Raw genomic sequence first — 15794 nt, forward strand, 5'->3', positions numbered from 1 at the left:
TGGTCTTTAGCAAAATCAATCAATTTATTTATTCACAGTCAAGAAATAAATAGAGAAAAATCAGGCAGCAGGGGTGCTGAGAGCAGGACTGACCCTTCTGGGAACAGGGACATGCCAGGAGCCCAGCAGAACCCAAGGCCTGTGTGACAAGAGTGCAAGAACGTAGAGAAACATCTGCAATAGGAATCTGAACTCTGGGAAGGAGACCTGAGCCCTGCTAGAGGGCAAGCCAAGGAGCTGAACAACAAGTGTGTCAGAGGAAACAGCAGGCAGAGCCCAGCACAGGCAGCTGCCTTGGCCTCTAGCACTGGAAGCAGAGATGGCAGCTCAGGTCCCTCCAGCTTTTCATAGCCCTTCCAAAGCAGAACTTCAGGGGAGGAGAGAGGCTTCCTCCCTCCAGCCCAAATTCTCAGCCTGGTGAGATGCCTCTGCAGCTGAGACTAGATAGGGATGGGGTGCATGTGAGTTGGGAAGGAATGCCACAGGCAGGGTCACATCAGATCCTGACACCACCAATGTGTCAGATACAAAGCACAGAGACACCTGGACTTCTTATCCTCCCTGCCCTCGCTCCACCAGGAGACGCCCAGCCACCTCCTAAGAGCTTCATACTCCAGTTTAGGACACAGCTCATATCTGAGAATATCAGGCCAAGCCCCCCTGCCCACCAAACCAGGCAGCAGCCATGGGGGCTGCAGGAAGGACAGATGCAATGGGGCAACAACCCCAGCACAGGTTCCTGCCTTTAAAAACCCACAATTTACATAAAACTGTCATTGTAAAACCTCCCCACGGAGCAGCACTGCACGGGGAGTGGAGATGAGCCAAGTGAGTCCCAGGTAGAGCAAGATAAATGCTAAAGTCCGGATCTGCAGGAAGAGGCGGAGCCCAGGGGTGATGTGCTGGGGCAGTGGAAATTACCGGCAAGTGCAGGACTCTGCAATCATGTTCTCAAACTCCTTGTACAGTATGCCTCCATTGCGCTCAATCATGAGGACACTGATGGGGCTGTAGCGATAGGGCACACAGGAGGGCCGGGGCACGTTGGCATCCACAAGCTGATGGACAAAACTCTGCACCACAGCATGGTTGGGTGCGTGGTAGTCATAGCGGAGCAGGTGGGGACAGGTGCCCTTGCAGTAGCGTGGGTTGTAGCGGTGAGGAGCGATGATCCAGTGGTCCCAGCCCAGCTGAGCAAAACTGACAGGGAAGGAGTGGAGGGAACAGTCACTCTTCTCCCCTCCCTGCTCCCGCAGGTAGCTGGGCAGGTCATGAGCCAGTGTCCCTGTATCACGTCGGCGCCGGCGGGGCTCTGCTGACGGAGGTGCCAACCCTGCCTGGGTATCGTTAAGGTAGAGAAGGAGGAAAGGGTGGCCAGGGGCCACTGAGGCATTGTGGCCTCCTGCTCGGCCAGCACGCACACAGACATGCTGCAGTGCCAGGCTCCCCACGCTGCTGTTCCCCAGCACTAGGTAAGGGGTGACGTCAACTTCAGCCCAGCCACGGCGGGGACGGGCAGTAGGGCTGAGCACCCTGGGTGCCTCATCAGCTGTTACCAGCTCCAGAGTGCAGAGGAGGCGACCATGGGCCAGTGACAGACTGGGCAGGTAAACCACAGTAGCTCTGAGGAGGTGCTCAACCTCCGGCTGGCTCTCCACATGGTAGGTGAGGGCCTGCAAGTACCGGCGACCTGCAGGGAAGCAGTACCCTGTTAGCATAGTGCAGGAGGCACTGTGCAGCACCCCCTCCTCTCATGGTGCTGCCACAGCACAGCAGAGCCTGTGACAGCCATCTGCCCCAGCACAAGACAGAAGCTGCAGCAAACAGAAGCCATGAGCCAAGACTTGCTGGTGGCATGAAGGGCAGAGTCTGTAACATTTCCCATCCTCTGCACTGACACCACTAGCCTGGCAGAGCATCAGGAAGAATGGGAAGGAGGAAGGGCACACAAGGGCCAGCTATGCATTTGCCCATCTCACCCCTGGGGCAGAGCCTCGGACTCCTGCCAAGTGGAACCCCATGGCCAAGAGCAACCCCAGCCAGGACACTGCAGAGAGGGGGAAGGAAGCAGGCAAGAGACCTCAGACTACTTCAGAGCTCAAGGCCACCCTGCTAGCTCTGCTAAGCGCCCACGCCACCCTTAGTGCTCACCGGTTCCTTACCTGCCCAGGGCTGACCCCCGTGGGAAGTGGCCTGGACCAGGCGGACGGTGTTGGTGCCGAGGCTGCGGCTGCGGCGGGGTCGGCCTTCGGGGTCAGCAGCACGCCGGTACAGATTCAGCATGTAGCGCAGGGGCTGCCCACTGGCTGGCCTCACTTGCCAGCCTGGGCCGCCTGGAGCCCGTGTTTGCAGGGCCTGCAGGAGGGGCAGGGTGGGGACAGCAGGCAGGGAGCCAAGGGGCAGTAGGGACTGGTTTGCAGCCTGGGAAAGGGGCACAACAAAGAGGAGGAGGAGGAGGCTGGTGAAAGGGTAGGGCATAGCCATGATAGGTGAGTGTCAGGAGCAGGTAAGAGGAACAAGGTGGGGATGGCCAGCAGAAGAATTAGGAAGAGCCTGCAGTCATGCTTCTCCTCACTTGAGAGGCAGAGTTGACTGTGGGCAGCAGCAAAAGGATCCCAGGGTGCTTCCAGCTCCTATCAAAACAGGACAACCACACCAGCTGCTTCAGATTGACACAGGAACAGAAAGGTGGGGAGAATCTGTATGTAAAAAGGGGTACAAATTCCAGACGAAAAGCCAGACAAGGAGCAAAGCTAGCCCAGCAGAGCCTGGCTATGGGAGCTGTAAAGGTGCTGGGGTAGGGGAGTGGGGTGAAGTGGGGAGGGAGAACCAGCTCATTCAGCTCACCTGCTCCTGGCTCAGCCTCCTCCTATGGGGTAGCAGGTGCTTGCCCAGGCCCATTTTAAAGGCATGGACTCAATCAGGTCTTAAAGGGGCAGGAGCTCCCTGGCTCCCAGGTGAATGGGACTAGATAGAGGCTGAGAGGGTGCTTTCATGCACTGAGAGTCCCTCCAGCTCCCTCCACTCTGTGCTGACTCTCCAGCAGTGGCTCATCACCTTCATGCCCATCGCTGCAAGCTGGTCTGCACTGCCCCAAGCAGGCACAGAGCCTGGGGTTCTGCTCCCCAACATCCCCACAGCACAGCCAGGCTGCCCAGTGCCTCACTCTATCCCGCTGGCACTGAGACCCATGGGTGAGCTGAGTGACCCTGAGCCCAGCAGTGCTAAGTATTTCTGGGTAAGCCAGCAGTACCACACTGTAGGCATCATCCTGTCACCACCACCAGCATGCCCGCAACTTTGCCCCTGCCTTGACCAGTTTCCAGATGTTTCTGCCAGCATCTGCTCAAAGCCAAGAGGTGAGCATGATGCCCACCCTCTCGCTGGCATGGGACATTCGAGCCCATTTCTGTACTGGGGACAGTGACTCCATGGTGCTTGCCTGAGAAAGGCCCTGTGGGCACACTACAATGCAGTGTGGGCAGCTGCAGCCAGTGCCACCTCCAGAGCCCCTGGTGTTGTGCCCAGACCCACAGTACGCTGTTGCTCTCCTGCTGGGATGGAAGTGGCCAGGGGGTGAGCACACTGGTTGGGAATCACTGGTGCAGGCACAGGGACGTGGGGAGAGCTGGGAGGGTTGTACTGGTGCCAGCTGGGCACAGTGCTAAGGGCTGGGAGGGCTGTGTGGAGGTGTATGTGGTGCTAAACGTGATGAGCCAGGGCACAGGAGCCCTCTTGCCTGGCCAGGCAGCCCTGGTTACTCATTTGGGAAAGCACACAAGGGGCAGATGAGCCAGTGAAGGTTGGGAAAAGTCTGGGCATGGCAGCAGCCAGTCATGATTTGGGGGCATTACAAGGCAGGTGAGAAGGCCATAGGGGAGAGCAGGAGATTTGGGTCAGGGTGGTGGACACGTCAGTGGTGGACATGTCAGGGCTGTATGGGGGGAGCCATGCATCTCTCCTGGGTGGGCTCTAGCACTACAAATAGCCCAGGTACCACTTCACCCTGTGACATCCTGGCTGTACTGGTCTGACTGCAGCTGGGCTGCACAGGGAGCAGGCAGAGTTCAAGGCAGGTGCTTGTGGACATGGAATACCAAGAAAAACTTGAGATTATTCCAGCACTGGGAATGAACCAGCCTGTCACTGCAAGCCGACCCTCCCAGGCCGTGGCAGGCAACCAGGGGCTGCAGATGCTGCTTGCAGAGCAGAGCTTTCCAGGCCGGCTGGGTTGTCTGGGAAGGAGATGAGTAAGAGTCGTGGCCCCAGGCGGGAAGGGGAGGAGCAGGACTCTCGGGTTCCCCCGGGAATCCACGCCGATCCACTCCCACCATCCCCAGCTGCCATCTCCGGCTCTTCCCCTTGCCTCAATTTCCCTCAAGGGGTACAGCTGCTTCTCCTGTGCCTGGCAGGGAAAAGACAAAGGTGAAGAACAGCCAAACTGCCAGGCACACCCTAAGGTGCCCGGCAGGATATGGACAGGGTGGGGGCTGGCATGGGTAAGTCAGACAGGAGCCAGCAGCATGTGCTGGCCTGCAGGCAGCGGAGCTTGGGCCACCAGTGTGACTACATGGTGGGGAGCTGGGGGACCTGCATCACCCTACTGCCACCCCCTCGTACCCACCGGAGTGCTCTTGAACTGCCACCGTGCCAGGCTAAGCTGAGCTGAGCAGGCCCTATTGGTGTGGGTTCCTGGTGGCACCATACTGTGCTGAACCCAGCTGGGTCATTTTGAGCTGATCCTGTGCATGGTCAAGCTAAGTCAAGCCAGGCCAGGCTCTGCTGAGCTGAACTGTGCCAGCCCTGCTTGTCCAAGTCAACCAAGCTGAACTACACTGAACGAAACTGGGCCAGACCAAGTGGAGCTAAGCCAGATGAGGCCCCTGGTTGTTCTGTGCTGTACCAGACTTAACTTTGCCAGCACTGTGTCATGTTGAGCTGAGCTGAGCCAAGCCAGAATGTGCCAACCCAGCTGAACTGCACCGAGGCATGCCAGGCTGAGCCATGCTGGGCCAGTTAACCCGTACTGGCCCCCCTGCCATCCCACGCTGAGCTGAGCCGTGCTGTATCGTGCCGCACTGAGGTCAGCCAGCCTTCCGTATCATGCCATGCTGGGTTGAGCCGGACTGAAGAGAAGTACGCCGGCTGAGCTGTACGGAGATGAGCCAAGCAGCTCACTTCGGGTCCCTGGGCTAAAGTACGGCATGCCAAGGTACTGAGCAGAAAGGCGCCGAGCCGTGCCATTGTGTGCAGAGCCGTGCCACGAGCCGTGCCGTGCCGTGCCGAGCCGGCCGCCGCCGTCCCCCCGCGCCTCATTGGCGGCGGCGGAGCAGTCCCGGTGCGGGGCGGCCCCGCCCCGCACTCGCCCCGCGCCGCTCAGCCCGGGCGGGCGGGGGTGTCATTTCCTCCGGAGCTCGGGGCCGGGCCGGGATGGGGCTGTAGCTGCAGCCGCCATGGAGCGGGCCGAGGGCCGGCCCGGCGCCCCCCAGTACGTGCATGTGCAGCTGCAGGGGGGCGCGCCCTGGGGCTTCACGCTGCGCGGCGGGCTGGAGCACGGCGAGCCCCTCATCGTCTCCAAGGTGGGAATCGCCGGCACCGTCCCGCGTGGGCTCCGCGACATCCCCCCGCGAGGGGCCTCCCGCCCGTGGCGGGGCGCGGGAGACGGGAGGGGAGACGGGAGGACAGCCGGGGCGCGGCGGTGCCGGGGGTGCGGGGAGCCCCGGCCGCGGGCTCTCGTGTCCCGGCGCGGCGGGACGGGGGCGGCCGCTCGCACCTACGATCTCCGCGGCCCTCCACTGAGAGCCGCGGTGGAGAGTGAGAGCGAGAGGGGCGGAGGGACAGCCCGGGCCCGGCGGCAGGAAGAAATTCCTCTGGCACATCCGTTGGGCTGGCGTCGGGGGCGGCCCCCACATTCCCTCTCACGTCTTTCCCGGTCCCGTCCCGCGGGCTGTAGCCGGGGGAGGTCAGCCCCCTGCGTGCCCGTCTGTCGGTGCCGCGCCCACGGGCGTCCCGGGCACCGGACTCTGCGGGGACATTTAGGGCCACGGTGGGGAAGCCAGAGTCCGGCCCGTCATGCCCCGGCACCCCTGGAACGCGGGGGTAGGACCGTGCCCGGGACGGGGCTGGCGCCGGGGTGCGATGCCGAGCGGAGCCCGGCCGCAGCCGGCAGCGAGCGCTGAGGGTGAGAGCCCTGCGGCCCCGACGTCTGGGCACACAGAGGGGCACCGATTCCCGCGGGGAGACCCGCAGGGAGCAGGGCAGCGCCAGGGGAGCTCCAACAGCCACCCCTCCACGGAGCTCGGACGGGGGGGCCCTGTCGCCGGACGATTTGGCCGCCTGCCCGCCCGGTGTCACCGTCCCTGCCGAGCCGGGGTGCGGCGGGCCGGGCTGGCGGCCCCGGGGCTCTCCCTGCCTCGAGCCGCGCCGACTGCGCCCCCGGGCCGCTCCACGCCCTCGGCGGGACGCGGGCAGCGCGGTCTGGCTGGGGGAGCTGGAAAAGTGGCTCCGGTCCCAGCCCTGCGCCCTGAGGTGGCCCCGCCGGCGGGTGGGGAGCCGGGCGCCGAGGGAGTAACTGCCCGCGTCCCGACTCGCTCTGCCCTTCGGGGTGCGGGTCCCCGCGGCCCCGCCGCTGGCCGGAGGAGGGGATGGATGCTCCTCGCCACTTTGGAGAAGGGGGTTGGCTTGCGGGCCGCGGGGTGTCGGCCCCCGCGCTCCCACGGACACGCCGCCACCGCGTGTGCTCGGCAGACAAAAGGGGGCTTGTTCCAGCGCTCTGCATTCAGGGGAGGGTCCCCCGGGGTCACCGCTGCGGCCGGCCGAGGTGTGTGCGGAGAGGGGGCGGCCCGAGGCGCGGGGGGCGCGGGCCGGAAAGAGGAAGGGCGTCCCCGCACTCGGTGACAGAGTTTGGCCAGGATCCTTTTCTGTGGCAGTCCCACGGCGGTGCTCAGACGCGCTCTTAAACCTTCCATGGGGCTGCAAATGCCCTCCCTGAGCACATCAGGGACAGGGAGGGAGGTTGGTGTGGGGCAGGGTGAGCACAGCTCTGGCACTGTTCTGGTTGTGATTCCTCAGACAAGTTTCTCCCGAGACAGTCAGACATTCCCCTAAGCCACCTGGTGCCCACCATTAGGGCCTGGAGCAAACTCCAGGGATGGTGTTCGGGAAGTGTCCTGGGCTGGCTCAGCCAGGCAGGGCAGCAGGCGGTGGTGTTTGCCAGCCAGTGCTGAGTTCACTGGTGGCAAAGGCAGAACAAGGGGCTGTTTGTGCCAAATTTAGCTCCTGGTGAGCGGTGCCAGGGCTGAGCCTGTCCATCCTAGTGCATGTGATGGCCCAGACATGGGTGCAGACCTGGTGGTGTCCTGCGGCAAGTGGGGGCACCTTTCACCTCTGACTCATCCCCATGGCAGTGGCAGGCAGGACTGGTGGGCACGTGTCTGGACAAAGGATGAGGTGAAGGTGCAGCCTGCCTTGCACGCTCTGCTGGTGCCCGGTGGTGGGCAGCAGCATCAGGGGGTAAACCCAGGTGCTCCACCAACTGCATGGTGGAGAACTGGGAGTCCGCACAGGCAGTCAGGGTCCCCTGCCAGGAAGGCAGCCCCGTGGCTGACATCTGGGTAGGAGGGCAGCCTGCCTGCACAGGCAGGCACATTGGGCTGTGCCCAGCCTGGGTATGGCATCGTGGTGCTAAGATCCCTGGAAAATGGGGAGAGCTGCCGGTTCTGGGCACAGCTGTGCCAGGCAAAGCCATGGGGCAGTTGTGCACTGGGCAGGAGGCTTGGCTGCCCCTGCCTTCCTCCCTTCTAAGGTGACATTTTGTCCAGGGGTAGTGGAATGCTCCCTGAGCCCTGCCCGACATTAGGGCTGGAAAGTGGTGCTCAGGGGCACATGCACAATGACTGACCTGCTAGGAAGCCATGGGTGCTTCCTGGCACTGGGGCCTGGCTGCTGCCCAGACTGGTCCTGCAGACACTGTGAGCAGAGCTCATTCCTTGGCCAGGCCTGGGAGCAACTGGGTGGGTGAAGAGCCCATGGGCAGGGTGGGTGCAGGAGCCCCAGCATGGGGCCAGGTTAGCTCTGCCCTAGAGGTGGCTATAGGGTCTTCGACATCAATGCTAGGCATGGGCCACCCCAGGTCCTACCCCATGCACCTGCATGCCCTGTGCTACTGCCACCATGCAGCAGCAGCTCCAGTCACTTGCCAGCCCTGTGGTGTGGACTTGGCGATCCCTGGCCATTGCAGCGTCAGGATGGGCAGAGATCAGTGCTGGCAATGGGCACTGCCTAGCCCAGCTGGGCACTGCTTGTACCAGGGCTGCCAGGACTGCACCTACCAGCTAGGGCAGAGAGCATGGGCCAGGATCTCGTGTGCTGGCAGCACAATGGCCATACTTCCTCTAAGCACATCAATACAGGGTGCCACATTCATCTTGGACATGGGTGTCAGGGAGGGTAGGATTGTGCCAGGGCTCAGCACTTCCCCCGCTCTTGTCCCTATGTGCACATAGGGTGGGATGGCATCCTTTGGGCATTGAAAACACCATGGGTGCCCAGACAGGCTTGATGGGGGGTTGGAAGCAGCAGCAGGGGGCTGGCAGCCATGCTGGACAAAGGGCCCTTGTGCTGCCTGCGAGGGAATCTGCTGGGATTTTTCTTTCTCCTCCCTCCCTGATTCCCTTGCTCAGAAATTCATGTGACCAGAGAAGGGGGAGAGCCTGGCCCTGCAGATCCCTCTGTGGTGCCTGGGGCTCAGGCACCTTCTCCGAAGCCTCTTTCTTCCCTGAGACGTGGTGGCCATGGAACATCCCCTGGGATATTCTGGGGGCTGTGCCCGCCTTGACGCCCCTCTCTGTCACCCAGGTGGAGGATGGGGGCAAGGCTGCGCTGTCCCGCCGGCTGCAGCCAGGTGATGAGCTGGTGAACATCAGCGGGACGCCGCTGTACGGATCCCGCCAGGAGGCCCTCATCCTCATCAAGGGCTCCTACCGCACTCTGAAGATGGTTGTTCGCAGGTTGGCAGTGCTGTGGAGGGGGCACAGGGTGGGCCGGTGGGGCTTTACCTGCCTGGGGGACTGTCAGGAAGCTGGAGGTGCCCTTGTCTCCAGCTTGGAGGCGCTTCTTGCTGGGACAGGGTGGGGAGCAGCCCCTTTGCTGCTGTCAGCACTCCCGCTAAGTGGGGGTTCCACATCCAGCAGAGCCAGGGCAATGCATCGGGCTCACCACCCCCTCGCTGGGCGGTATCCTCAAGCGTGGCCGCTCCTCTCCCTTCCTGCCTGCCTGCCTCCTGCCTGCCTGCTTGCCTGGGAAAGGAAGGAGAGGCAGGGCTGGGCCTTGCATTCCTTCCCCCCCCAACCCCTCCAACTGCATCCATTCCCTGGCTGCATCCTGACTGACTCCAGCTCCAGCAGCACTCAGGGGCAGGGACGGCGCAAGGGCACTGCCCTAAGGGGCAGGGGTCCCACGGGACTGTGCTGGGGCTCAGCATCATCCATGGTGAGTCTGGGGGTTCTGGGAAGTCCCTGTGCTGACCTCACAGCTTGCCACTCATCCAGTCAGTAGATGTTGTGGCAGTACTTGGCAGTTGGGAGGTACAGGAGGTGGCTTCTGACCACGTCTGTGTAGTGGCGTTTGCTTGGGAGGCTGGAGACTCCTATGGATGCTGTGAGGGGTGGGACAGGGACCAGCACAGGACCCTTCCCGGAGACATGGTGTGGCTGGTGCTTGCTGCAGATGCTGAGGGACAAAAGAACAAGGGGGAAGGTCAGGCTTGCGGTGGAGACAGATGTGGCCCCAGAGTCCCTTGGTGGAGCTAGTCCAGTCCCAGCAGAGACACTTGCCCTGCTCGGGGCATTGCCTATGGGCTATGGAGGGGCCATGTCCTCAGTCTCCTGTTGATGTGGCAGCAGGGATGCTGCAGTCTGGGGAGCCCTGGCCAGCTGGGTGAGCTGTGGGGTCCCCTTGCCCAGTGCTGGGTGCTTGCAGGGCTGGACCCTCCTCACTGCCATCCCCTTTGGGCGGGCGCTGGCCTGGGGGGGACAGGAAACGCCGTAGGAAGTGACTTCAGCCCCGGTTCCTTGGCCTGGCTTCCTCCCCATTCTTGTCCTTTCCCGCTGTTGCTCTTGGCAGGAGGAACGTGCCCGTCTTCCGGCCCCATTCCTGGCACGTGGCCAAACTTGCCGAAAGCCGCCCAGACGTCCCCACCATGCACTGCCCGGCTGATGCCTTCAGCCTCTCCTGGCCTTCGGGGTGTGATGTCAGGTGAGACCCTGGGGGCAGTTAGGAGCCTGTGCAAGGGGAGGGGGCAGACAGGACACTCTCTTGGGTTGTGGCAGCGGGGCTGGCACAGGGGCTCCTGCGCTACTTTCGGGCATCCCTCCTCATCCTGCACTACCCTTTCCCCTGGCTGTTTACTCCCGGCTCCCGGCTCCAGGCAGGAAGGGGCGGTGGCTCTGCTGGAGACAGCCAGGAGCTGCTTAGTCCCACTGCCCTGGCTGCCAGAGCTGGGAGGTCTCGAGTGGCTGGAGTCACACACACCCTGTGTTCCCTGTGCCTGCGCCCCTTGCCAGTGCCAGGCAACCTTGGTGGTGGCCCCAGCCCGGGGGTGAAGGGCAGGTTGGGGTAGTGCTGCCCCTGTGCTCCATTGTCCCTTGGAGGGTATATGTGGGGGTATGGGCTCCTTGGGATCTCTGTGGAGCTGGATGAGGGGCAGCAGGTGCCTGTAACACTGACGTGGGGCCAGGCAGCAGCAAGCTGTCCCTGCAGTGGAACCCACTGTCCTGGCACTGCAGCACTGACCGGAGCAGCTCCATCGGGAGCATGGAGAGCCTGGACCATCCCAGCCAGGCCTGCTATGAAGGAGACCCCTCACCCGTTGACCAGGGCATGTACCACAGCAAGCGGGATTCGGCCTACAGCTCCTTCTCTGCCAGCTCCATCGCCTCTGACTGCGCCCTCTCTCTCCGTCCTGAAGAGCCCGTGTCCATCGATCCCAGCCTCCAAGGCCCCTGCAAAGCCCCTGACAGGCGCTACCTGAGCACAGGGGCTGAGCCATCTGCCAGCTGGCACCCTGAGGCCTGGCGGGCACCTGTGCCCCCCCAGCCCCCTGTCAGGAGGGACAGCCTGCGAGCAGCCCCAGGTGGCAGAGGGGACAGGCACCAGGCGTCAGTGTCAGCGGACATGCTGCATGCCAAGGGCCGGTGGATCTCTGACACCTTCCTCTGCCAGCGGGATGGGGAGGCAGAAGCAGTGGGCAGGAGGAAACCGGCGCCATACCCCACGAAGGACTGTCTCTCTGCTGACCAGTATTACATGCTGAGCTCCCACCCCGACCGTTGCCCAGCTGAGCCACTCCTGGGGGAGAGCATGGAGTCAGACAACCAGCCGTACCTGGATGACAGCATGCACCGAGTGCCTGATGCCACGACAGCAGGTGACAACCCATTGCTGTCCCCTCTCAAGGGCCACGTGTCACACCGCCACAGTGCTCCCGAGCAGCTGCTGGCCTCCCAGTTCCGCTCCCTCCAGCTGGGCACCAGCAGCGGGCGAGCCTCGCCGGCCCCCAGCGGGCAACGCTGGACCTTGTCCCCACTGCATCCTGAGGGCGGCCGAGGGGGAGCCACAGGGGCTGCCCAGGATGCCCCGCACTGCCCAGAGCCTTGCTGCCGCTGCTGCCCCGAGCTGCAGCAGGCCTGTGGGCAGGACGGCCAGGGGGCCAGCCCAGCACTCAGCACTGAGGGGCCAGTGGAGGAGGAGAGCCGGGGCGCGGCCCGGCGCGCTGGGGGTCCTCCCCACCGCTCTGCTCAGATGCGCCGCCGCAGCGACCGCTTTGCCACCAGCCTGCGCAACGAGATCCAGCGCCGCAAGGCCCAGCTGCAGAAGAGCCGGGGTCCTGGTGCGCCTCCACCTGCTGAGGAGCCAGTGGAGGAGACTGAGGAGCCCCCCGAGGGCAGCGTACTGGCAGAGCGACACCGTGCCCTGCCTGAGCGTCTCAGCCCCGCACCGAGTGAGGAGAGCAGGAACTCCGGCCGCTCTGCAGACCGGGGTATCCCCACCCCTGACCCAGTGCCAGCCCCTAAAGGGCCCCTGTCCCCTGAGCGGGTGGTGCCCACAGCCAGGGGCCGCTGGCGCTGGTCCCCGGAAAACAAGCCGCAGCCGCAGCACTCGCCCAGCCCCAGTGAACTGGAGGGATACAGCCAGGGCCCGGCGGCCTGCAGCTCCCCACCGCGGGGCAGCGACGAAGCGGTCCTGCTGCCCTTTGCCGACCGCCGCCGGTTCTTTGAGGAGAGCAGCCGGCTGGCAGCGCCCCGGCACAGCAAGGCGCCCGCAGGTGATCCCAGCGCCTTCCAGCCCCCCGGGCCTGAGCGCCGGGATGCCCGCCGCCTCTCTGTGGAGCAGCCCTACAGCCCCCCCTCACCCAGCCGCCCTGGCTCTGCCGGCCCCTACGCTGAGTGCTGCCGGGAGCAGCCCCACTGTTACAAGCCACTGGCGAGGCCGGGGGAGCTGGATTACCTGCGGGGCTTCTCCTACCCCTATGGGGCTCCCCTGCGCCCTGAGCCTTGCCGCTGTTGTGGAGGGGACCTGTGCCCACCACCACTGCCCCGTGGCCACACGTGCCGCTGTCACCCCGTGTCCTGGGTGCGCTGCCCTGACTGCTGCTACCCGCCTACCCATCCTGGGCGAGAGGACAGTGATGCCTGGTCCTCCCGGAGAGCTTTCGTCCCGGTGAGTAGTGCCCTGTGGAACTGTGCTGGTGCACTGGCACTCCCTTGCACCCCTGGACCATGACCCTGGGTTGGGGTGTGAGGTGCTGTTCCCCCAGTGACCCTGCAGACTGCCTGCAAGCCTTCTGCGCCTGAATGGGGATGGAACACAGGTGCTGGGGGATCGATTTCATACTGCTTTCCCTCACACACAGGAATTTCCTCAGGATGAGTGGGAACCACCTGCAATAACCAGGAAAGTCAGCCAGTCCATCAGGTGAGCCCATACCAAGTGCCACGGTGCTGGGATGTGTGTGCCGCTCAGTGGGATCCTCTGCCAGGGGGATGTGGGGACTGCCATGATTCTGATTTGGGATGTAGAAAGTGCCTCCCATACTTCCTTGGCCATCCTTGGTGTGGTGCCCTTTGAGGCAGGAGGGGGCATGCAGGGCAGGGGTGTGTGAGGAGGTGTCCACAGCAAAGGTGGTCTCTCCTCACCCTTCCCCAGAGGTCTGGGGCCATCTCAGGGGGGCTGTGCCCAGCAGATGAGCCTGGGCTTCTCCCACCAGTGTGACTGGATGACTAGCTGGGGTAAATGAGGCAGGGCATGAAATGGGCCTGAACTGCCAGATGGGTGACTGTGTATGCGAGGACAGGTGCCTCCTTCTCTTCCTAGTGAGCTCTCCAGCTACCCACCGGGTTTCCCAAGGCTTGGCCCATTCCACACCTGCCTTGAGAACACCGAGCCACAGTGGCCACCCTGCTACCGGGCCACATCCACGCATGACCTCTTGTGGGATAATGACCGCCTGGCCCACACTCCTGAGAGCCCCCCGGATCCGCAGCACCGCCCGCTGAGGGGCAGAGCCTTCTCTGAGAGCCACCTCAACCTGGAACCTTCCAGCCCCTGGGGCTGTGACCAGAAGGACCATTTCCGTGCCAAGCTGGACCCTCCCAGCATCCCCAAAAAGAAGGGCCCCCCGCCACCCCGCCCACCTCCGCCCAACTGGGAGAAGTACAGGCAGCGCCGGGCATCCCAGCACCCACCAGATGGTGCTGGGCACGGCTCTGCCTTCTCTGCTGCCCCAGTGCCAACCCGCAGCATCGCTGACGCAGTGAGGGAGCGGTCGCAGAGCCTCACCGGGGAGCAGAAAGGCCAGTCCTGGGGGCACACTGCTTGCCCCCCTGCTCCATCAGGTGCCTGGCCCCGACCTGAAGCCCCCAGATCACTCCGCAGGACTGCTGGGCCCGATGCTGCCAACGCTGAAATTTGCAGGCAAGTGGTGCCATGGCATGGGGGTGGGAGTGAGAAAACAGGCGCAGCCGGGACACGTGAGGGGGCTTTTGTGGGCCCTTGTACCCTGTATCAGAGCATCCTAATCCTTAGAGCACCCTGTGGGGGTTTTTGCCTTGTGGGGTGTCCCTGGCATGGCCATAGCCCTGAGTGTCCCTGCCTCCACGGGTGGGCAGGGGAGCTGACGTGCCCTGGGTGGATGTTGGCAGGGTGTCAGGAGCCGGGGAGAAGCGGACAAAGATGAAGCAGTCCTGGGAGATGGAGGAGCAGCCCCAAAGGCTCATCCAGAACCAGGAGCAGGGCTGTGCCAGTCCCCGCGGGGTGGGTGAGTGCTCCCTGTCCCTGCATTGTGGCTCTGGCCCTGCCCTGTCAGAGGCACTTAAGCCCAGCTCTGGGGCAGTGGAGGGGGTGAGCTGCCAGGGCAGCTGGCCCCAGCCCCGCTGCATGGACTCCGAGGAACGGCTGTGGGACGTGGCTGTCAGGGACCATTCCCTGGCCAGTGTCCTGGCCCCCTTGGCTTCTTCCCCTGGCACCGCCACTGAGGTGATGGGTGAGCTGCTGGTGGCAGGGGAGCGACAGGCCTGGCGGAAGTGTTTCCAGCAGGACTGGCACCTGGAGGCCCTGGCTCAGGACAGGTAGGGCTGTCACGGCACCGGGCCCCATCCCAAGGGCAGGCTGACACCCCCAGTGCTTATTGCTGTATCTCTGTCTCCCCAGGCAAGGTTTTGAGCCCATCTCACTGCCTCCCAGGAGTGCTGCCAGCTCCAGTTCCTTCCCAGTGCACTATGGTGTTGCAGTGGGCAAAACCGAGCCACTCAACAAGGTAAAGGCACTGCCAGAGGTAGTGGAGGGGAGCTCGGAGGATGAGGAGGAGGAGGTGGACCATGAGCTGGTGGAAAAGAAGGTACAAGACACTGCTGGGGACAATTTCCTTGTGGTTCCCCACCACCCTGGCCAGGTGCTCATGGGGACTGGGGAGATTTCTGGATGCTCACAGGGACTCGGGCATCATTGGTCACTCTTGGGAGATGGGAACATCACCAGGCACTCACGGGCATGGGGGTAATTGCTGGATGCTTGCAGGTACCAGGAACATTACCATATACTGACATGGGGCTGGGACATTGTCAGATGTATGCAAGGACCAGGGGCATTGTCAGGTGCTTGCAGGACCTGGGAGTCTCACCAGATGCTCTTGGGCACCAGCGGGATCTCCAGATGCTTGCTGTTTGCAGGGGCTGGGATGTTCCCAGATACCCACAGGGACTGGGGGCACCCATTAGGTGCACATGGACTCTGAGACATTAAGGGATTCTTGTGGGGACTGGGAATTGCCAGTAGCTCATGGGAACCAGGGGTACCACAAGGTTCTTGTGTACTGTTGGCCTCAGCACAGCACCCCTACACCTCTGTGCCAGTCCCCTGATCCCACAGAGAGTGGCCTCAGTTACCCCTGACCCCTTTTGCTCCGGCAGCTGCAGCTGATCGAGAGCCTGAGCCGCAAGCTGGTGGTGCTGCAGGAGGCACAGCGGGGGCTGCAGGAGGACATTAGTGCCAACGGGGCGCTGGGTGAAGATGTGGCTGCTCGCCTGCAAGCCCTCTGCACGCCAGGGGAGTTCGACAAGTACCGCCTCTTCGTGGGCGACCTGGACAAGGTGGTCAACCTCCTGCTCTCCCTCTCGGGTCGCCTGGCCCGGGTGGAAACTGCGCTGGGCAGCCTGGGGCCGCACGCCCCTGCTGAGGACAAGGTGGGCATGGGGGAGGGACCCTCACCCTGGAGGCTTTGGGCTGTGGGATGCCCTGCC

General features: G+C 63.4%; 2 protein-coding genes across 8 annotated transcripts in view; one reads left to right on the forward strand and one right to left on the reverse strand.

The window, feature by feature from the left end:
* The window catches only part of BMP15 (bone morphogenetic protein 15), a 21967-nt gene continuing 6173 nt past the window's right edge, over positions 1–15794 (reverse strand). Inside the window, exons 1-3 of one of the 2 annotated variants that reach the window (XM_072929196.1) lie at positions 2848–2873; positions 2163–2633; positions 1–1690 (exon numbers count right to left, since the gene is read on the reverse strand). In XM_072929196.1, the coding sequence (XP_072785297.1) occupies positions 918–1690; positions 2163–2484 (1095 nt within the window). In that variant the 5' untranslated portion in view covers positions 2485–2633; positions 2848–2873 and the 3' untranslated portion in view covers positions 1–917. Of the gene's footprint in view, positions 1691–2162; positions 2634–2847; positions 2874–15794 lie in introns of those variants that run through there. The other variant, XM_032748394.3, reaches the window with a different exon arrangement.
* The window catches only part of SHROOM4 (shroom family member 4), a 12059-nt gene continuing 1640 nt past the window's right edge, over positions 5376–15794 (forward strand). The window contains exons 1-9 of one of the 6 annotated variants that reach the window (XM_072929191.1): positions 5376–5579; positions 8857–9008; positions 10123–10254; positions 10785–12717; positions 12911–12972; positions 13405–13971; positions 14199–14624; positions 14707–14947; positions 15465–15737. In XM_072929191.1, the coding sequence (XP_072785292.1) occupies positions 5454–5579; positions 8857–9008; positions 10123–10254; positions 10785–12717; positions 12911–12972; positions 13405–13971; positions 14199–14624; positions 14707–14947; positions 15465–15737 (3912 nt within the window). In that variant the 5' untranslated portion in view covers positions 5376–5453. Of the gene's footprint in view, positions 5580–8856; positions 9009–9028; positions 9490–10122; positions 10255–10784; positions 12718–12910; positions 12973–13371; positions 13972–14198; positions 14625–14706; positions 14948–15464; positions 15738–15794 lie in introns of those variants that run through there. The other 5 variants (XM_032748383.3, XM_030272712.4, XM_072929192.1 and 2 more) reach the window with 5 other exon arrangements.

The sequence above is a fragment of the Taeniopygia guttata genome, chromosome 4A, assembly GCF_048771995.1.
Source record: "Taeniopygia guttata chromosome 4A, bTaeGut7.mat, whole genome shotgun sequence".
NCBI lineage: Eukaryota > Metazoa > Chordata > Aves > Passeriformes > Estrildidae > Taeniopygia > Taeniopygia guttata.